Source organism: Paramisgurnus dabryanus, chromosome 23 (genome assembly GCF_030506205.2).
Source record: "Paramisgurnus dabryanus chromosome 23, PD_genome_1.1, whole genome shotgun sequence".
Taxonomy (NCBI): domain Eukaryota; kingdom Metazoa; phylum Chordata; class Actinopteri; order Cypriniformes; family Cobitidae; genus Paramisgurnus; species Paramisgurnus dabryanus.
This window is the reverse complement of record NC_133359.1, coordinates 10,554,206-10,576,973: the sequence shown is the minus strand read 5'-3', so window position 1 is coordinate 10,576,973 and position 22,768 is coordinate 10,554,206. Positions and strand designations below refer to the sequence as shown.

General features: G+C 35.6%; 2 protein-coding genes across 7 annotated transcripts; one reads left to right on the top strand and one right to left on the bottom strand.

Annotated features, from left to right (window-relative positions):
* Nucleotides 1–213: 213 nt before the first annotated feature.
* Nucleotides 214–9,105, bottom strand: ahcyl2a (adenosylhomocysteinase like 2a). Of its 5 annotated transcripts, none has more exons than XM_065292401.1 (17): nucleotides 8,785–9,105; nucleotides 6,079–6,187; nucleotides 5,838–5,981; nucleotides 5,644–5,744; nucleotides 5,215–5,317; nucleotides 4,600–4,694; nucleotides 4,403–4,509; nucleotides 2,582–2,698; nucleotides 2,440–2,503; nucleotides 2,259–2,347; nucleotides 2,035–2,105; nucleotides 1,853–1,947; nucleotides 1,668–1,766; nucleotides 1,433–1,501; nucleotides 887–965; nucleotides 622–742; nucleotides 214–531 (listed from the first exon to the last, which is right to left on the bottom strand). In XM_065292401.1, exons 1-17 carry the CDS (start codon nucleotides 9,013–9,015, stop codon nucleotides 525–527), a joined length of 1,701 nt encoding a protein of 566 aa, XP_065148473.1. In that variant the 5' UTR covers nucleotides 9,016–9,105; the 3' UTR covers nucleotides 214–524. The 5 variants fall into 5 exon arrangements, with proteins under 5 accessions (XP_065148473.1, XP_065148475.1, XP_065148476.1 ...); XM_065292403.1 differs by having other exon boundaries at nucleotides 8,809–9,105; XM_065292404.2 differs by lacking the exon at nucleotides 8,785–9,105 and adding an exon at nucleotides 7,897–8,254.
* Nucleotides 9,106–14,341: 5,236 nt separating this feature from the next.
* On the top strand, nucleotides 14,342–22,300 carry ckmt1 (creatine kinase, mitochondrial 1). Of its 2 annotated transcripts, XM_065291963.1 has the most exons (10): nucleotides 14,342–14,454; nucleotides 15,807–15,963; nucleotides 18,094–18,292; nucleotides 18,373–18,468; nucleotides 18,581–18,802; nucleotides 18,889–18,974; nucleotides 20,746–20,869; nucleotides 21,137–21,271; nucleotides 21,357–21,482; nucleotides 21,583–22,300. In XM_065291963.1, exons 2-10 carry the CDS (start codon nucleotides 15,815–15,817, stop codon nucleotides 21,694–21,696), a joined length of 1,251 nt encoding a protein of 416 aa, XP_065148035.1. In that variant the 5' UTR covers nucleotides 14,342–14,454; nucleotides 15,807–15,814; the 3' UTR covers nucleotides 21,697–22,300. The 2 variants fall into 2 exon arrangements, with proteins under 2 accessions (XP_065148035.1, XP_065148036.1); XM_065291964.2 differs by lacking the exon at nucleotides 14,342–14,454 and having other exon boundaries at nucleotides 15,664–15,963.
* Nucleotides 22,301–22,768: the final 468 nt, after the last annotated feature.

Genomic DNA, 22,768 nt, shown 5'->3' with positions numbered 1-22,768 from the left:
TATAGGATGGCTTAAATTGCGCAATGTATCCCAGGCTTTTAACCAGCCCCAGAGACTTTTATTTTGTAAGAGAAATTTTTGTGCGTAGGAGATATCAGTGTGCAATGGTTTAGTTAAACAGTGATCAGGAAAATTGTAACTACTTAAAAAATATTTATTATGAATGCTTTACACGTAGAACTACTTTATTAAAAATAAAAATAAACTACGGCATGAGGTTTTCTTTAGCCATTTTATTAGAGAATCGAGCAAGATGATAAATAACATTTTCTACCTTTTTCTTCAATTTACCATTAGACTAGACAGATAGAAAACACATGTAATGTGTGTTAAAAAGAAAACTTCAAAATCCTTAGAAGAACGGGAAAACAGAAAAACAGCAAGTGGATCGATGTTATCTCTATACAGAAATTATGGACAAGCCTGTAATATTGTGTGCAATAGAAAACAAGTAAAGTCTAAGTCAGTTTTTGTCAAATATGATGATAAGATACACCAAGGTTTCTCCGTGATCTGCACCAATTTCAATACCTAAAACAGAAAAAAACATCTCACATTTCTCCATAATTTTTTCAATAATAATTTTGGTAGCTGTATGCTGGAATGAATTATTTAAATCACCTGTAATAACTAGGCTTAAATGGTCCGTTTTTACTCAATCCCAGGTATTTGGCTTGGTCATCTGTGAGTTCGGTCAGGTGTGCGTCAAAGGTCTGAAGGTGCAGGCTTGCAACATATTCATCTATTGCACAAAATACCAGCGTCATCTCATGATTCAATATAAATATGACAAAATCTAAATGAATTATTTCATTAAGCATAAAGCCAGGATTAAAATCATCCATCCGAATTGTTATTGTTACAATGGTTATCATACGATTCTCACCCAGTTTCTTGGCAAGGAGGTAGACGTCTTGTTTGTAACGTCCTTCAGGAGCATTGAAGAGCTCGATCAATCCCAAAGCCTAAAAAATAAAGAGGATATCTGTTTCTGTAGCTCAATTGGTAGATTGCATTACTATTCGACTCACTGGATGGAAAAATTCGCAAATGATAATGCGTCATTTGAGATTGCGTCACTTGCCGTTGTGCACGTAACATTAAAAGTGCAAAGGTTGTGTGTTCGTTTCCCAGGAAACTCACATACACATAATGAATTCTTTGAATGCCATGTAAGTGTCTAACAAATACGTAAATGCAAATGACGCAATGCAAATTTCAGTATCCACAAAAAATGGCCCAAAGCTATGACCCATGCTCATTATATCAGTAACATTTTGTTTTCCATGTAAATATCCCTCTAAACGTTTTTTGTTCTGCCTTTTAAGTCTTTAATGTTTGGGTTAATTGAGAATGGAATAACTTCAGCCTGTAGGCCACCAACGTCAGCAAACTTCATTGAGATTCATGCATTAGCTGACTGCGCACATACCTGTGTAGTGGCTGTGATGGAGAGCACGTATATGGGTACAGTTGAGCAGCTCAGGTTAAGAACACGGCCCTGAAACCAAATGTGGTCAAACAGTAACCTTGTCATTAATACTTATTACCAATATGCAACATAAAGTAGCTTGTAAAGAGGAATAACGAAATGTGTTTACACAAGTAGAACGTGTGAATTGTGTGCATTGTCCTGTGTTGTTGTATTTCTTGTAGTTTTCTCATACCTCTGCTAGGAGGACTATTCTTTTGCCATCCGGCCAAACGATATGGTCCACCTGATCTCTCACACGCTGCCACACCAACTCTGGAGTTGCCAAACTTTCCTGTACCCAAACACACATTCACATAAAATGTTAATTCACAAGCGTATATTTGTCTATAATCACGTATTTTTCGTGTTTTCACCTACCACGTCGATTTCTGTGTTAGACCGTCCCATGTTGCAAACAATGCAGCCGTTTTTCATCAGGTCCATGTGTTCCCTCACAACAACGTTTTTGTTACCTATATAAAAAAGATAGGGGGAGTCAGGATCCAACATGGTAGGAAAATAGTACAACATGGTATTTTTCATGCCATTGTTAAATGTACCTGTGCAGGTGATGACAATGTCCACGTGTCTGATAACATCGCCTAGTCTGACCAATCGAAAGCCATCCATGCTAGGCAAGATACAATGGATGTTAAATGATTGTATGGAAAATATATCATACTGACTCTACTGATACTGTTATCAAAGCATTCTAGCTTACTCGATTCTGATTGGTCAATCATGCCATTAAATGATATTTGTAGCACCTTACACAATATCTTACCATGCCTGTAGAGCACAAATGGGGTCAATCTCTGTTACGTACACAACAGACCCCATTGCTTTCAAAGCTGCCGCACACCCTTTTCCCACCTGTGTGCATTCGTATTTAAACAAACGTCATTATTGTATATAAACTAAAGCTAAAGTTGCATTTATTTTTCATTTATTATTGAATAACTCACCTCTCCGTATCCACACACGGCCACCTGCTTTCCGCCGAACATAACATCAGCCGTCTTTTTAAGACTGTGTGAATAAACAATACAATATATACGCCGTATGTACTGTACAGTATAGATACTTAAATGTGTAATCTCATTGTACCTATCAAGAATGGACTCCCTGCAGCAGTATAGGTTGTCAAACTTCAGTTTTGTCACAGAGTCGTTGACATTAATTGCTGGCACACAGAGCTTTCCAGCTTTGGACAGGTAATGAAGCCTGCAATGCAACACATTACAGAATTTTGTTAAAGAAAAACACCACAGTTTTTCTAAATTTTACAATGTTCTTACCTCAAATTAGACGAGTTAAAGGCAACACTAAAGAGTTTTTTCTCTTGGCTCCCCCTACAGGTTAGAAGCGGAATTGTCCATTACCACTGTCGTAAATAATTTAGCCTACTGCAGCAAAGCTGGCTCTGATTGGATTGTAGGTCTGCCGTAAAGCAAGTTTTTGTAGTTTTCACTTGAACTACAGGACCGCTACCCGACGGTTGGAAACTTCTTTAGTGCGGTTTTGGCCGATATATGGCTGCAAAGCGAAGGTGAAAGTGCCGTTCACCCTGTTTCGAGTGGATGAACGACTGAAACTTTTTTGGAAACGTTATTTAAAGGGGATAGTTCAGCCAAAAATGATATTAAACCCATGATTTACTCACCCCCCAGCTGTCCGAGTTGCATATGTCCATCGTTTTTCAGACAAACACATTTTCGGATATTTTAGAAAATGTTTTAGATCTTTCAGTTGATTAAATGTAATGTTACGGGGTCCACGACCTTCAATTCCAAAAAAAGTGCGTCCATCCTTCACAAAATAAATCCAAAAGGCTCCAGGATGATAAACAAAGGTCTTCTGAGGGTAATCCGCGCGGTGTTGTAGAAATATCCATATTTAAATCTTTATTAACGTAAATAAATACCTTCCGGTAGCGCCCCCATCTTAGACTCCTCTGTATTCAGGAGAGAGTATTAGCGTAGTGTACGCACTTTTCCTAGTGATGTATGACAAATTCGGAGGGCGGGGGCACAGAGCAGCAGCAGAGTAGCCTCCGTAGGCTGCGTAAGCTCTCATCCTGAATGCGGACGTGACTAAGATGGCGGCGCTACCGGAAGGTAGTTATTTAAGTTAAGTTTTAAATATGGATATTTCTACAACAACACCGCGCGGATTACCCTCAGAAGACCTTTGTTTATCATCCTGGAGCCGTTTGGATTTATTTTGTGAAGGTTGGACGCACTTTTTTTGGACTTGAAGGTCGTGGACTATGGGTAGACCCTGTAACATTACATTTAATCAACTGAAAGATCTAAAACATTTTCTAAAATATCCAAAAATGTGTTTGTCTGAAAAACGATGGACATATGCAACTCGGACAGCTTGGGGGTGAGTAAATCATGGGTTTAATATCATTTTTGGCCGAACTATCCCTTTAAGGTAAAAAAAACCCTCTTTGGTGTTGCTTTAATACATACCTATCTTTTTTCAATGCATGTACTTTTAATCTTTATACATGTGTGTCGTGAATGTGTTAGCATTTAGCTTAGCCCCATTCATTCCTTAGGATCCAAACAGGAATGAATTTAGAAGCCACCAAACACTTCCATGCTTTCCCTATTTAAAGACTGTTACATGAGTAGTTACACGAGTAAGTATGGTGGCACAATATAAAACTTTTGTTTGGAGCCATAGGAATAAATGGGGCTAGGCTAAATGCTAACACATTCAAGAAGCGCAGTACAAAGATTAAAAGTGCACGCATTGATAAAAGATAGGTATTAATTAATTCAGCTAAGTTGAGGTAAGGACATAGTAAAATATATAGTGGTGTTTTCCTTTAAAATCTGATTTATGGGTGATGTATGAAGGCAGCATATTCTCTTTATATCTACTCTATACGTGGGTCGAATACAAATGAAATGAAACCTGTGAATGCCAGTGATGCTTTCTTCAACAATACCCTTCATTTTCTTGAACAGGTGAGGGTATTTCTTGTAAATCCAATGTGTCATATCTCCTCCATCATCGAGGATCTAAAAAGTAAAAGAATGTTAGACGAACTGAAAAGTATGTAGGGTAAGTGGTCTTATATACTGTATATCACTTATAAAAGGGACTCGTACCATGTTTGGCTCCCAACCCTCCAGATTTACACAGCGATCAATACACCACCAGAAATCATCCTCGGATTCCCCCTTCCATGCAAACACTGGAAAATCTGGGAAGCAAAATATGCCAGCTGACTCAGGAAAACAGATCTTTAGCTGAACTATATGTGTCAGTCATACGAACACTGCTCTAGGGCAGTGGTTCCCAACCTGGAGTCCCGGCCCCCCTTAGGGGACACAGGATCCGATATGCTTTGAGCTCAAACAAAAAAAAATTCCACTGAAAAAAATATTTTATGTTTTTTAAAAATCATATGCTTACAATGACAAGATACAGTACTTAAATATTATCTTGTGTAAAATAAGTATTCAATTTTGATTACTCCACCTTAACATTTGTCATCGTAATGGTCGTATATGTATTTGGGGTGGGGCGACGAAAAAAGGTTAGGGACCACTGCTCTAGGGCTCTTACGGCTTATGAATATGCGATTTAAACCTGCAACCTATCAGTTATTAACCCAGATGTTTACTCAAAATGCCACGCCCTAAAAATGTTGCAAAGCTATTTGCTGCAAACAAGAATATTACCGGTAAGTCGTTTTTAAGTAGTGAAAACCGCTCTTATACCTCGCTCTGCTAAAGCAGCTGCCACTTCATTCTGTGTGGAGAAAATATTGCAGGCCGCCCACCGGCACTGAGCCCCTAACATTGCCAGGGTCTCAAACAGCACCTGTTGAGGAAAGCGTTTTTATTTGGGTTTTTTTTTTGGATGTAGATTACCTCATGTTTTAATTTTGTACAAAAGGCCCAAAGATTAAGGGTTCAATTTCCAGGGAACTAAGTGATAAAATGTATATATGAATGTGTTAAAGCTAGGTTTACATTCTGTATACTTACATTTTATATTATCCAAAGCGTTTTGCAGTGCATTCAAGGTGTACATTTTATCATGGTTATTTCTTAGAAATCAAACCCATGACCTTTGCACCGCTTCCACAATGCACCAATTAGCTACATGCTGTGTTTACTGTAAACTGTATTATAGATGACACTTACAGCTGTCTGGGCGGTGACGTGAGTACAGCCTACTATTTTAGCCCCCGCCAGTGGCTTCTCTCCATGGGCCGCTTTTCTTAGGGCTATTAGGGCAGTCATATCTTTAACAGGTACGGGTACATCCATTACATTCTTGATTAATCATATTTGCACAATTTATATTTTCTTATAGAGTTTATTAAACCACACCGTACCTTCCTCAGCCAGCTTTATCTCTCGACGGCCGAAGTCAGCCTGCTTGATGTTTTTGATACAGAAATCACAGTTTCCTTTCGAGTTGATCTGCTGCCGGTCTCGAGGAGAAACCTCATCCTCTGCAAATTCTGCATCCGAGTCTTCTAAACAGACAATGCAGTTTACAAAGAGTTAACAAGACTAGGATAAGTTGTGTACATTTTTGTAAATTTTTTTATATGCAAAATTTTTTTGGCATACCTGAGGCGTTGCTGTCTGAAGACGAATGAGAAATGGAGTGAGACAGAGAGCGACGGCCAGTCTTTGTTAATCGACTGTTGAATTCTTGTGCCTGTTCAGGATGTAGTGGCTAAGAAAAACATCAAAGTTAAATCCAATCCGTTTTGATTTAAAAAAAGATAAATAAAAATTATTATTCTAACCCTCAGTAACGCTTTTTAAAATAAAAGTGCCTTTAACATCTTTAACCTTTAACATCTATAGAGTCTGTTTCACGGATTCTTTAAAGTGAAAAATCTCCTTTAGATTATAAAAGGTTATAAAAAAAATATTTTTAAGAGTGTTAAGAAAATATATTTGCAAAACTAACACTTTTTGTACAGGCAACAATATTAAAAATCTATTTTGTCATTCTAATATTTTCAAATATTCACATATTATAAAATAAAATAAATAAATGAAATTAACTCATTCATTTATTGCTGTTGTAGCCCATCACTATTTTCTGTTGTGATAGCTTGTATATTTAAGGGAAAATCATTACTTTTTCATTAAAATCATTATTTGTGACCCTGGACCAAAGAAATTGAGATTTGTACATGATCAGAAAACTGAATAAATAAGCTTTTAATTGGTGTTTGGTTTGTTATGATAGGACAATATTTGATACATTTTTAAAATTTTGAAATCTAGAAGCTGATGGTGCAAAAATCGAAATATTGACAAAATCGCCTTTTAAGTTGTCCTTAGGAACTGCATCCTTCCTAAGGACAAGTTTTGATATATTAATGGTAGGAAATTTACTAAATATCTTCATTGTGCATGACCTTTACATAATTTCCTAATCATTTTCGCATAAAAGAAAAATAATAAAAATTTTGACCTATTCAGTGTATTATTGGCTATTGCTTCAAATATACCTGTGTGACTTAAGACTTAAAGGTTTTGTGGTCACATTTTGACTAAACTTGCTGGCATAGCTGAACTTTTTGACAAAATAATGTACAAGTGGATTACACTGTATTGTATTTAATGTATAGCAAAAGCAATAAAAATCAGCTCCAGTATATAAAACCTTAATACAAAACTTTACACACTGCAAAAAATGACTTCCTTACATATCTGATCTGATACTGATCTTGTTTTCACTACAAATATCTAAAAATTCTGAAATCAAGACAGATTTTCTTGATGAGCAAAATGACCTAAGAAAAAAACTAGTTTTCAGACCAAATATAAAATTTAAGTGAATTTGTGCTTAAAACAAGAAAAAAAAAATATATATATATATATATATATATATATATATATATATATATATATATATATATATATATATATATATATATATATATTCTGAAATCAAGAAAATTTTTCTTGATGAGCAAAATGACCTAAGAAAAAACTAGTTTTTAGACCAAATATAAAATGGAAGTGAATTTGTGCTTAAAACAATATATACAATATATTATATATATATACAAGAATTTATTTTAAGAAAATATATATATATATATATATATATATATATATATTTTTTTTTTTTTTTTTTCTTAAAATAAATTCTTAATTCAAGAAAAATTTTCTTACCCCATTGGCAGATATTTTTGCTTGTTTTAAGCAAAAAATCACTTAAATTGTATATTTTTTGTCTAAAAACAGACTTATTTTCTTAGGTCATTTTGCTCATCAATTCATCTTGATTTAAGAATTTTTAGATATTTGTACCTACACAAAGTAAGAAAGTAATTTTTTGCAGTGCATAAGTGCAAATCACACAAACCAATAAAAAAGTTAAAACACTGTAAAAGTGTGACTTCTGTCAAAAAAAAATAATACCTTGATGTTAAGAGATAACACAGCATCTTTTGGATCCGAGTTTGTATTGAGACTGACAAGGCTATAGACTTTCCTCATGATGTCTGATCTGCCTAAGAAAAGCGCAGAATCCCACACAAGCGTTTAAGTGTTAAACTAAAACAATAAATCTCTTGCCCATATGTGAAGCGATCAGGCTGGAGTAAAATGGATCCGCTGTCCGAAGAAATCCTACACTGTGAGAGCAAAACCCTGACAAAATATTCAAGCCTCTGTTGGGTCACGTGACCTCACAATAATTAAAGTCGGAGAGGTCGCAGACGTTCTCGCAAGGGGAGTCATTTATTAATTCTGGTCTGGTGCCGAATAGATGCGAGTGCAGTGTTCTGTAAATATATTTGTGTACACGTTTGGCTAATGATGTCAGCAAACTGGTTGTTCAGTCACACATCATTAAACAGACGTGTTTTATCTGAAACAACTTCTGGTTCTGTTGCTCTAGGGGCCGCCCCGTGAAACAACCTGGTGTGAGGAGTTTTCTTCAAGGGCAAATTGGTAGGAGGGACAGGTAGTACTTTACTAGGTTTGAGCTGAGCACACATGGGTTCCCAACTCAGAAATGTCTAAAAGAACAATTAAAAGTGCCGTGCCTTTAGGAGACCGAGGCTTTAATGCCATGCTTATTTATTAGGAGCATCAACGTTTGATTTCACATTCATGTGACCTTACTCAGTCAATATTAAAGATTTATCAAAGTTATATTTTTACAGGATGTTCTCTATGATTTTATGCACAAAATAATAAATCACAAAAATGACCTTAGCTGGGTTTTCACACACTGGGTCACATATTTGAAGTTAATGATGTACTGCTAAACAATACTGTACTTCTAATGTAAATATACTGTACCTGTTCATCCATGGTGGTACTCACTCGTTTCGTCCTTGGGGCTTCACTGACAGCTCCATCGTTTGTATCAAACACATCTTCATTGCTCTGTATTGGCTCAAATGCAGATGACCAGCTGGTTGCTGACTCCAGCATTCTCAGTAACTTGCTGCTAATTGGCAGTGTTGGTTGATCTCCCGATGTTTCGAGAGCAGATGAGACTGCAGCTTCAGCATAATGGCTGACTTCCATTTTGTCTTCCAATGCTAGATTTGAAAACTAAAGTTGCGGCTTCATCTTGATGGTCTGTGGTTTTAGTGTGTGAGTCCGTTTGAAGGTGCATAAACAGTGCCTTCATGAAAACTGATTGTGGAAACAGAGGATGTGAATGTCATAGGGGTCTCCAAGCTCCTTCAAACTGGTTTTACTACTGCTTAAATGATGGTTTGCTGAGTGATTCCTTAAATTTTCCATGTTTAAGTGCTATAATTGGGTCTTCAGTGCTTCTATCAACCTAGAAAATGTGAAAAAGATCAACCCAGTAACTTAGTTTTGGCAAACTATTCTCTACAAGCGTGTGAAAAAATAGGTCATTGAAATTTGGCTCCCCCTGTGATGTCAGAAAGGGATAATACCGCCCCTTAATCTGCTCTATCCAACCACTGCACTGCCATTTAGTGCAGAGATCAGCTCATTTGCATTTTAAAGGGCACACCCACAAAGTGGCAATTTCACAAAGTGTTATAATAAATTATCTATATGGTATTTTGAGCTAGAACTTCACACTGCAAAAAAATTTTTTAAGAAAACAAATTCTTAGTATTTTTGTCTTGTTTTCAGTAAAAATATCTAAAAATTCTTAAATTAAAATGCTTTTTCTTGGAGAGCAAAATGACCCAAGAAAATAAGTCTAGTTTTAAGACCAAACATATCAAATTGAAATGAATTTGTGCATAAAACAAGCAAAAAAATCTGCCAATGGGGTAAGCAAAAAAATCTTGAATATTTTTCTTAAACACTAAATTCAAGAAAAAAATCACTTAAATTTGATATTTTTGGTCTAAAAACTAGACTTATTTTCGTGGGTCGTTTTGCTCATCAAGAAAAAACATCTTAATTTAAGAATTTTTAGATATTTGTGCTTAAAACAAGACAAAAATACGTCATTTATGTGTACTCTATGGACACCAAAGATTTATTTTACATCTTAAAAAAGTCTTGTGAAATGTCCTTTTTTTTTAAAAAGTTTCATTTTATTTTATTGATTTCACATTGATTTCCATCTTTGACATGACCTTTGTCAGTATTATCAATATTTTTTACATTATGTTCTTTGCATCACGTACAATGATTTTATGTAGAAAACATACAAAGTCACATTTATATTATCAGGTCTATTATAATGTCAGTTCAGTATATTACAAAAGTGATTTTGGAGGAAAGTTTGATAATTTCCAGCAATGATGGTGTTTTGAATTTCCAGCAGATGTCAGTCTATCATAAGGGTAACAACATAAACATTAGCGAAGTATCTGTGTGTACAGGAAACCTAACTTGTTGACTATACATACAGCAGAATTGATCTGTGTCTACCTGAGGTTAAGGTCACCCATTTAACACAATTCTGCTTTATGTTTAGTTTTCTTGTTGCATGTTGTTAAAAGCAATGCATGGGGTGATCATAAAATTATTTGTTAATAAAATACTTACTGAAAACCCTAAATAAAGTTTTTATTCCTCTTAAGACACAATATATTTTTGGAAGTTAATAGAAACTGGCTGTGAAAACCCACCTACTGTTATTTTTTGTGATTAGCTGTTTTCTCTACACAAACTAACGGAGGTTCGTGATATAGTCACGTAAATTTTTTATTTTTTTTTTATTTCCGCGTTTTTCCGTGATCGTATACCGAATTTCTGTTTTCGTGTCAGTTTCACGTATTGGTTACTCAACTGCTTTTTCCTATTTTCAAACCATTGTCGATTCGGTTTATGTCACTTTGTGTATTGGTTTATACTATTTTTCTGATTTATTTTTGTATATGTCGCCTGGCGTTATAGGGTTTGGGTAAGGATGTAATTTATTTAAATCTAACCTAAACCGAAGGGACAATGGTTTGAAAATAGGACGAAACAGTTGAGTAACCAATACGTGATAATCACACGAAAACAGAAATTCGTTATGCGGTCACGAAAAAACACGGAAATTCGTAATATAACGAAAAAATCAAATATACGTGACGAATCTTCCTACATAATGTAAATAATATTCCGTGAAAATATAACCTTGATATCTTAAATATTGACTGAGTACGGTCATGTCAAAGATTGAATGATGCTCCTAATCTCATAATCAGATTAGACTTTAGACTGCACAGACAAGGTCACAAATTAATAACAAACTTAGATTTTGTAACCATCAGAATGTACACACGGTGTATTATATCCCCCTTAATAATATATTGTTGCCTCTCAGTAATTTTTTTATGGGTAGCAATACTGAACCATCAAGCATAAAGAGTCATATTTAATGTACTGTAGTCCTATTTGTGTGGAATTAGTGAAAGTTGCTCCTCCTTGTGGTGGAGTTGCTGCAACTTAAAGGGATAGTTCACCCAAAAATAAAATAAAAATTATGTCATCATTTACTCACCCTCAGGCTGTTACAGACCTGTGTACACAACTTTGTTCTGCTGAACACAAATAAAGATATTCATATGCAAGCAGAAAACAAGAGCACCACTGGCTGCATAGTAAGAAAAATAAATACTACAGAGGTCAATGGTGCTCATAAACGCTTTGGTTATAGACATTGCCCAAAATATCTTCCTTTGTGTTGAGCAGAACAAAAGAAATGTATACAGGTCGGTAACAACCTGAGGGTGAGTAAATGATGACAAAATTTACATTTTGGGTTAACTATACCTTAAAATTAACCTTGTCGGATACAACCATACAGCACAGCTGGACCATGTTGGTTTCTACAAAACAAATCCAACAGGGGGAGCTGTAAGCAAAAAAAAATCCTCAATATGTCTTTAAGAGTAGTTTTATATCAAATAGACACATATTTTAATAAATTAATGTATGATGTACATATCAGGTCAAAATTGAATGCTCGTAATTGGGTTTAATTGACATTTTAGAAATCTGGTACCTTAACAAAAACAATATAATGCAGTGGTTCACAACCTTGGTGCAGGATGGTGCCAGGGGTGGCCCAGTTTTATAACATTTATAGATCAATTTCAGAAAAATAAAATAAACATCAGAAAATAAGGCCAATAGAACTACATTGTAATTTAATTCAAGTTCTTAATTGGAGATTGTTTTATGTCACAAAGTTTCTTTGGGGGGGGGGGGGGCTACGAAGAAATGCACACTTTTGTACACAAGGGGGGTGGATGCCAAAAAGTTTGAGAACCACTGCTAAAATGTGATGTCTTTGTTGAAAGCTGTGTTCAGTATTATCAATCATGTATTTTGTGTTTAAACATATTACTATTTACAGGTTAAACTGATACATTTTACTCCACGGCTTCACACGTAGCTCAAATTATTTAATAAAAATAGAGGACTGAGAGTGAAAATGCAATTTATACAGCAAATGTTTTGTACAAGCTATAGCAAGCTTTTCAAATTCTGAGGAAACCCTGCTAAAATTAGCAAAAGCGTTGGCTGGTTTTAACTGGTTTTCCAGTCTTGCTTTAGCTGATAAGCAGGCTGGTTTTGGAGAGGTTTAAATAGTTTTTTAGCTGGAAGACCAGCTGACCCACCAGCTTGGCCAGACTGGAAGACAATCTTAAACCGGCTTCTTCCAGCTTAAACCAACTAAGACCAGCCAACCAGGGTAGCTGTTTATTCAGCTTGAAAATATAAAGGTAATTAAGTTATAGACAAGAAAATAAAAAAGACAGCATTTGACTTTCCTAAGCAGGACTGTCTGGCCCATATAGGATTTCCTAGTTGTGTCCCCAGCTGCTCTCACCCATCGCCTCTGTCAGAAGCCATCAGCACAAAGAGATGTTTTTCAAGCTTGTAAAACAAAGACAAATACAGAAAGTTTTATTTTATTTTAAAGTATTTTAAAGCAGTGGTTCTCAAACTTTCTCAGCGTGTGGTCCCCCTTGGATAAGGTGCATCCCTTCGCGGCCCCCCAAAAGAAAATTTATGACATAAAACATTCTAAAACTTAAACATTTAAATTAAACAAATCATATTCTATTATACAACATATTGCTGTTGGTTAGTAGCCCTATTTTTCTGAGGTGATAAATTAATGTATTTTATAAAATTTCATAATACTGGGGCCCCCCTGGCACCATCTCGCGGCCCCCAGTTTGAAAGAACCACTGTTTTAAAGCATCCGTGTACAGTAAACTGCCCAACATTATATCAAAATAATCTACAAAACATGTACAGAAAAAAAGTTAAATGTCACAAACACAGTAATGCAGCTGTAAGAATATAGTCATTTGATGCATGTTTTACGCAGTAAAAATATGTATTCGACCAAAATTTGTGCAGAAAAAAACTAATAATGATATCAGTCATTACAGCAGTCTCTCTCCCCTAACATGTTTCAACTTTATTATGGCCATTCCAACTTGGAAATGCAGGTTTTAAAATTATCTTAGAGTTTCGCAGTAAATTTGACTTGAGGGTATGTATTGTAGACTGATATGGGTGCAGCTATTAAATATTACAAAAAGCAGTGCACTTCAAGTAAGCCTATTTGGATAATGCACTCATTCAAGTGAATAAATGAAATGTACGCCCGTCACGTCATGCACTCAGCGGTTGTAGTTTTGCTTATGTAGCAGAAGAGAGGAGGGGCTATCAGACAAGGTGTGAGCAAAGTTCACCTGGAGAGACGATTACACTTCAGTCTGACTGACCTCAGCTCATACTGGGCGAAACAGTCACCACTGACATCGAAATGACACTGACTTTCACTAACTTGCAATTTTGCATTGTTTATGTGTTTGACACCTTTGTCTTTGATAAATATACTTTACATTCATGCAAAAAGCAGTGAAGTGTGACAATAAAATTCATAAAATAAACAGTACAAAGTGCATAGTTTAAGTGCATATGTAATTAAAGGGACTCATAACCCAGCACGTTGGTATTTTCCATACAATGGAAGTCAGTAATGATCCAGATTTGTTAGACAAAAGAAATGTAAATTTGCCAAAGACTTTGCATTGTGTAGTTTTGCTTTACAACATCAGTTGATAAGTTGAGTACAACAAGGCAATGGTCTATTGACGTAGACCGTATTGGGACGTGTAATTATAAAGCCCCCAGGAGTGACCTTCGAACTCGATCTTGGATACATTATCTTCTGGCCAGCCTATGGTAGCTCTGATGACAACAGATATAGATAAGGAAGCCAATTTTTGTTCTCAGGAAACATTAACCAGCCAATGAATGAATGGCACAGCGCTAATAGTGCCAATGAATGAATGGCACAGCGTTACTAGTGCATTACAGTAACACTTTCATCCAAATTCCCTATTGGACACGTCAAACAGAAGGAAGTCTTAGCACCCTCTGGCATTAATATAAAAAGGCCACACCTAGTATTTGCCCTACTTCTGATGAAAAGAAGCACTGCCCTTGTACCTGGTTCCTGCTTCAGAAGATATTGACTAACTTCAGTGTACAGTGAAAGGTTTATTCGGACTGGTAAGCTTCACAATTTCAATATAAATTTGCACAGATCGTTCATTACCTTATATGCAGCTGATACACGGAAAAAAAATATTTATTCAATTTACTACATTTAAGGTAAGTGGTTGCAATCAATGTATTTAAGCTACATTTAAACAAACAACAACAAAAAAGAAAAAGAAAATAAAAAACTTTTATTTAAATGTAACTTAAATAAATAGATTGTAAACACTTACCTTAAAAAATGTAGTAAATTGAATGAATAATTTTTATCAGTGTATTTAAACATTACACAATTGCACTATATTTCAATTCATTCAATGCATGCATCATTTACTGTAAACACTGATTTAATCTCACAAAATGACCAGCATGCTCTACAGAACAGTAAGGGATTATTACAAAAGCTTAGTTTAGTTATTGCCAACAGTAAATCTCTTGTTTATTTCACGTGGTTTTGCAAAGTATCTGGGTGGCAGGATTAGCATTTCTACTAAGACCAGTGAATGCTTTGAATTTGAATGCTCAAGGTTGGGCCTCATGGGGAGTATAGGTTGAAACCCATGGTTGGCATAGATATGGGCATTTTATAGGTTTATAAATTTGAAACCAGCAATTGGATTTGTTCATATTTTACCAATTAATCATATTTTTAGTGTATGCTCTTAATATGTAACTTTGGAGAAACGAATACTGCTTTGTAATGGAAGTTAGTTCAAATGCCATCAAACCTCCATCATAAGCGTGACTGTAAAGATGATCTCATCTTAGTCGCGCATGCGCATGTTGCAGGCGGGATTGTTTAAATTTAACTTTACATGTATAGCTCTGAGCCAATAGGGTTCAATGTCACGTACAACCGCTGTAGACCTTGGCGTTAGATTTTTAACAGCGCTGCGCATGTGGGATAAGCATATGTCATTAAAAACCCGCGAGAGTGATTTGAAAGGCTACAGTACAGTCTTTTCTCGCGTTACTTTGACGTCGGTTTCTGATCGGTCTGCGCAGATAAATTCTATCACACGTGTTACTGTATTTGCACAGCTTTTGAATACAAATTATTATTATCATTATCATTTGGTATTAAAATCTCTTCAAAACGTCTCAGTCGCGTACGATGTTGAGATCCTAACGAATATAAATAGTGTATCGTGTACTGTGGGTATTTTAAAGTGGGTAACACGACCACGGAAAAGCTACACGGGTCTCATTTATGCATCATCTTTAGTGTAAGGAGGGGGAGGAGGATTTCTTTTGGGAGAAGGACACATTCAGTATCCGACTATATCCGCAGCATTCCCCTGCATCCTGACACATTCCAGTATCGGTACATTCTTCACCTGGACACATCCGCTTGGATTTTGCAGGGTTAAAGATGGCAAGCAGCTTCGCAAGGATTTTATCCAGTAACAGGAAGGTTGGCATCTTGTCCTTGGTGGGTGCGGGCTCCCTGACTGTGGGGTTTTTCATGAATAGAGAGCATGTCAGTGCTGGAGCGCAAGTCCGGAGAATCTATCCTGCCAGGTAACAATGAGCAAATATACATACACTTAATTCTCTCATAACCACATCACGACTATGCAATGAAATGCCAGACAAAACAGGTTTTGTATTACAGAAATGTTTAAGTAGGCGAGAAAAACGTGTACTGAATGATACATTGTGCCACTGTGGCAAATTCCACCGCCACTGCTCGCATGGTGATAAATATTATATTCTATTATATTATATTCTATTCTATTATATTATATTACTAATATATTAAAACTATTTGATGAAATAAGGATAATGATATATTTACTAAATATTTAGTTTTCGCAACAATACACTACATTCTTATATAGGCTTATCATGTCTATATGCATAGGCTAAATTATGCTCTTGAATAAAAATGCTTTTATTTTTATTACTTTTATATAGAAATTGCTGATAAATTGTTATAAAATGAACATAGTAACCTTAAATGCAGCCTTAATATGCAGCACACTTCTGATGTGATAACCAAGGATGCTGTCTTAGTATGCAGCACACTACTGTGATAACCAAGGATGCTGTCTTAGTAGACATCACACTGCTATAATAACCCAAAATGCTGTCTTAGTAGGCAGCACACTAATGTGATAACCAATCATTATCCCTGTGTCCTACTGAATAAGGACCTACTAAAATATAAATAAAATATAAGATTAAAGGCCTCTAGTATGAATATGGATAGTATGAATAAATTTGGATGTACTATATCCTCCATGTTAAAAACATCACGTGACATACGTTGTCAAAACAAGTTAGTCATTAAAGGATTAGTCTTTTAAAAAATCCAGATAATTTACTCACCACCATGTCATTCAAAATGTTGAAGTCTTTCTTTGTTCAGTCGAGGATTTTTCATTTGAGATCGTTTAGAGTCCTTTGGAACTGCAATTTTAAACTGCATTAAAACTGTATTGGGGTCCATTAAAATGAGAAAAATCCAGGAATGTTTTCCTCAAAAAACATAATTTCTTCTTGACTGAACAAAGAAAGACATCAACATTTTGGATGACATGGTGGTGAGTAAATTATCTGAATTTTTTTTTTTTTTAAGAAAATTGACTAATCCTTTAACTCATTCCCCGCCAGCCATTTTTTGAAAAGTTGCCCGCCAGCATTTATATGATTTTCACAAAAGTTTCCCAAAATACCTTCCAGGAAAATTTTTTTCTTAAAATATATAAACATACAAATACTGTATATCAAAAAGAAAGAAAGAACAGACCCTCTGCTTTCAAACAAACAATATTCAAACAAAACAAAATGGGAAAAAAACTGTTTCATCCTATATATAATCTTGTTCTCTGCTTAAAAACTCTTAAATATGGGTATTTTTCTTTAAAAAAAAAATATTTTTGCAAAAATTATTGCATTTTTGTGAAGGAATTAAGTTAGAGATCAGATTCAGAATGATTATTAAAACATTCACAGAGTTTAAAATTAGTAAATAACGTTTTGGCTTCTGTTTTTTTCATAAATTGAGTAAGTGCGACATCTGGTGGATAGTCGCGATATTGCAGATTAACATAAAAATTCATCAGCAACATGTTTTTGCATGCAAATTTCTTTCTTAATTGACAAGATACCCATCAATGGCGAGAAAGAGTTACATAAACTGTTTTTTGAATCCTATGAATTCAGACATACAACTTACCTAGCCTACTGCTTTCGCCTACTATATAGTATGGAAGTAGGCGGTTTCAGACCTACTTGCATAACGATTAATTACGATTAATCTATAGCAGAATAAAAGTTTTTGTTTACATCATATATGTGTGTGAACTGTGTATATTAATTATGTATATATAAATATGCACACATGCTTGTATAATTTTAATAAAAAAAATGTATATTTATATATGAAGTATTTATATTTATATATAATATAAATTATACATAAATATAGAAATGTATATACACATGTAAACATTTCTTAAATATTTACATGCATGTTTGTGCATTTATCTATACAAAGTTACAGTTCACACACATATATGATGTAAACAAAAACTTTTATTCTGCTATAAATTAATCGCGATTAATCGTTATTCATCCCTAGTCTGGACACAGCCATTGTCCTGTTAGCATTTGTCCATCTAAGTCTTAGTTTTTATTCTTTGACAGTGCTGAATATCCAGATTTGCGGAAGCACAATAATTGTATGGCCAGCCACCTGACACCTGCCATATACGCCAAGCTGTGCAACAAATCCACGCCAAATGGTTACACTTTGGACGAAGCCATCCAAACAGGCGTGGACAACCCAGGCCATCCCTTTATAAAGACAGTAGGCATGGTGGCAGGAGATGAGGAGTCATATGAGGTAAGATATAAAAGATATATGGATTAAGAGGCAAGGGCATGATATGAAGAACTAAAGTGCATCAATCATGTGTCATGCAGGTCTTTGCTGACATCTTTAACCCGGTCATCAAAGAAAGGCACAATGGTTATGACCCCTGCAACATGAAACACCCCACTGACCTGGATTCTAGTAAGGTAAGAGAAAAAGATATAGATATTATATATCTTACAATACTTTTAAAAAGTACCACAGGAGTGTTGAAGTGTTACTCCCATTGAGATCAAATCTATCCTACTTTCGTATCAGATAAAGGGCGGAATGTTCGATGAGAAGTACGTGTTATCATCTCGAGTCAGGACAGGCAGGAGTATCCGGGGCTTGAGTTTGCCTCCAGCCTGCACCCGTGCCGAACGCAGAGAGGTGGAGAGAGTTGTGATCGATGCCTTGGCTGGACTACGTGGAGATTTGGCAGGAAAATACTACAGCCTCTGTCAAATGACTGACAAGGAGCAGCAACAACTTATTGATGTAAGTAGATTTGATCTCAAATTAATGATTGCTAATCCCCCATTAGCATTTGCTGATGAATTCACTTGCTATTTGTTTTGTTCCAGGATCACTTCCTTTTCGATAAACCCGTGTCGCCCCTTCTGACATGTGCAGGCATGGCACGTGATTGGCCTGACGCAAGAGGCATCTGGTGAGCATCCAATAAGAAGAGAGTCCTCTGTCAGGGAACCTCAAGCATAAAAACCTACTTCGTGACACGATATTGATCAGCTCACTAACTAGGGCTCACTATCATCTGCATTATTTATATTTTTTCCACTTTCCCTTTCTGTATGCCAAGGAAAGTGGTAACTTTGCCAAGCTTAATTTGGAAATTGCATTCGATGTAATACCCTGATAGTTTTTGAGCTGACAAAGCAATTCTGTCATGAAGACACCATTAGAGATGGAAGACAAAATTGCCAGAGAAATGTTTTGATGTGCTTTTAGAAACTACAGGGGTATATTTTTAGACACAAGACATCCAAGTCTCTTGTATATATAGATCTAATTCTAAGATTGTGGGCATCAAAGTTTGATTTCAGTCATTGATTATTTATTTCAATTTTTGCCATGACCTTACTCAGTCAATATTAAAGGGACACTCTACTTTCAAAAAAAAAAAAAAATGCAAATTTTCCCGCTCCCCTAGACTAGAACAGTATGTAGGATTGTGGCCAAAACTGGTATTGCAATCACAAACCTTGTGGCTAAAACTGGTACTGCAATCACACAACTAGTGGCCAATACGCAAAATGACAACATAAACATCAGATGAGGGCTGCAACTCCACTTTTTAAATGACAATATCCTTGCCAGGCCACTGATGTCAGTGATATAAATATTTGAAATGAAAATTAATTCTTAATGTCTAGTGACATACATAGACTGTAAAAAAAGATGGACGACGCCTGTTCGCTCCCTTCCATTGGTGAAAAGTGAAGCCGCCAGAGTCCCGATATGGCGCTGACATCTTGGGTCTTGAGTCTGCGCACTAGCGATTTCGGGACCAGTCATGCGCAGTAGTGAGCAGGAAGTGAACCCGCGAAATCGAAACCCCGCCCTCACTCTCGCAGAATGCGCATATCACACGATATCACAGCTGTCAATCATGATGTGACACCACCGTTTTTATATCATTAAATAACTAACTAAACACAAACTTATTTTAAAAACAAACATTTGAATTTGCATCAGTGTGATAAAAACTACAATAAATGACAGAAACTAGGTTCGGAAAAAAGATAATTGAAGTGTAATTAATTTTTTTAGTTGGTCTCAAGTCCCATTGAATAACATGGGGAGGCGGGGTTTATGACCTATACTGGGACCAGTCACTGGGGGGCGATCGAGACGTTTTGGCTTCACTTTTCAGGGCTTGTGCGGCACGCTTGGTGACATATCACGGCCATTTTATGATTAATTTATATAAATTTCTTACATACTGTTCCTTTAAACATTTGATTTTTACCGTTTCGAATGGCCTAGAAAATCTCAACTTTTAATTTTCCAGCAGTCTTATTACACAATGTAACACCAGAAGAGTCAAGTTTTAAATAAGAAAAATATTGAAACACTATGGTTATTTTTGAGCGCGATGCTAATGGTCTAATCAGATTCAATGGATTATGCTAAGCTATGCTAAAAGTGGTACCACCAGACCCGGGGATCAGCTGAATGGATTCCAAAACGGTAAAAATCAAATGTTTAACTCTAGGGGAGCTAGAAAATGAGCCTATTTTTTTTTAAAGTGCAGTGTCCCTTTAAAGATGTCAAGATTATATTTTTATACAATGTTTTTTTACATTATGTAGGATGTAAATCACTAAAAATGACATTAGCTGGGTTTTCAAAAGCAGGGTCATATAAAGTAAACCACTATTGCAGAATTTATAGATTAACTTTTCGGCTTTCGACCGCAGGCATAACAATGAGAAAACCTTCCTGGTGTGGGTCAATGAGGAAGACCACACCCGTGTGATCTCTATGGAGAAGGGGGGCAACATGAAGAGGGTATTTGAGCGTTTCTGCAAGGGACTCCAAGAGGTGAGCTCACACGCATGTAAAAGTTAAAGTTGTAACAAAAAAAATTTCATTGGGTAACACCTAAAAAGGAAGCATTTCTACTTAAAGTAAAAAAATAATTCAGGTGTTTCCAATTGAAGTAAATTTTTAAAATTAATTCAACTTTCATTTCTTATAGTGTATGTCACTCTAAGTCAGTGTTAAATCCTTCATTATTTAGTGTGTTTTATTTTATTTTAGTTGAAAATATCATTCTAGTAACGATTTTCGATCTCCTTTGTCCTTCAGGTTGAGAGACTGATTCAGGAGAAAGGTTGGGAATTCATGTGGAACGAGCGATTGGGTTACATCCTCACCTGCCCATCCAACCTGGGTACAGGGCTTCGAGCTGGTGTCCATGTGAACCTTCCACGCCTCAGCAAGGTCCTCTTCATAAATAAATAAGGAACAAAGAATAAATTAGTCATGAGCTCAAGTACACAAGCTCAAAAATGTCTTTTTTTTGCAGGATGCCCGTTTCTCAAAGATCCTGGATAGCCTGCGGCTCCAGAAGAGAGGCACTGGAGGAGTGGACACTGCAGCTGTTGGAAGCACGTTTGATATTTCTAATTTGGACCGGCTGGGCCAATCAGAGGTCAGAAAAAAATATATGATAAACTGAAAAATCTGAAAATAAGTTATTACTTTAATTTACCATGACTGTAAACCTATTTTTGTCTCTATTGTGTGCTCAGGTTCAACTTGTTCAGACTGTTATTGATGGAGTGAACTATCTTATTGAGTGCGAGAAGAGATTGGAGAAAGGCCAGGACATCAAAATCCCCGCCCCCATCAGCCAGTTCAAATAGACTGACTATAACCCCGCCCCTTCTTCTGGCTCCTCCCCCTATGTGTGCCCCCATCCTTTACAGTTTTTCTTGGTCACTTTGATGCAAAAAAGTTTGCAATTGCAATGTTCAAAACTAATACATCTAGTAACTTGTGAACATCCTAAATCCGATTTCTCATTATTTTGAATCAATTATTAAGATGTTTATTAATAAATATCAATTTTTGAGAGATGTGAAAATGTTATGGATTATTTGTAAGATAAGCAACTGAGAAAAACTGTAATATTCCACTAATATTGATCCATAAAGCATGCTTTTGTGTGTTACATCAACCATACAACACTCCAGTATAAAACAGGGGGTGAAAATTTCCTACTTCATGATTGTGTTACTGTGGCGCTATTGATTTGTCACATATAATTAACTGATTGTGTTGCAATAATATTATAGCCATTGTCAAGAACTGCCTCAGGTGTCACACGGGTAGATGTTTTTGTGAAGATGATGACAATATAAAATGCTTAATGAAGGATATTCAATGCTGCTAGTGCTTTCCCAGGGGAGTGTTCATCATGCATTTTACTGTGGTACATTAAAGTATGAGTAACAATTCACGTTTAAACTGATGATGTTAATTAGCACAGGTTCATTGCCCTGGAGTAATATATATATATATATATATATATATATATATATATATATATATATATATATATATATATATATAGAGATGTAATAGTCAGATAGATAGATAGTACTGATATAGATTAAGTAACAGTATTGATTAAAATGTACTGTATGATATTGTGTTAATAATTTACGTTTTTATGGAGGGCTGGATAATGGCCAACTACAGGTATAATAAGATAACATAAAGATGTGTTACACCTTCACATTTTTCTTAGTGACAAAAAATTATTTATTAGTTATTAATTCTTATCAATTATTATGTTGTTTTCAGATATTTCTTACATCACAAATGTTTTATTTTTAAGTGGCAATGTATTTAAACCACACTGTGCAATCACTGCACGACTGCTCCCTCTAGTGTTAATGATGAAGACTAATCGTCAGTTGGCTCATTTACATC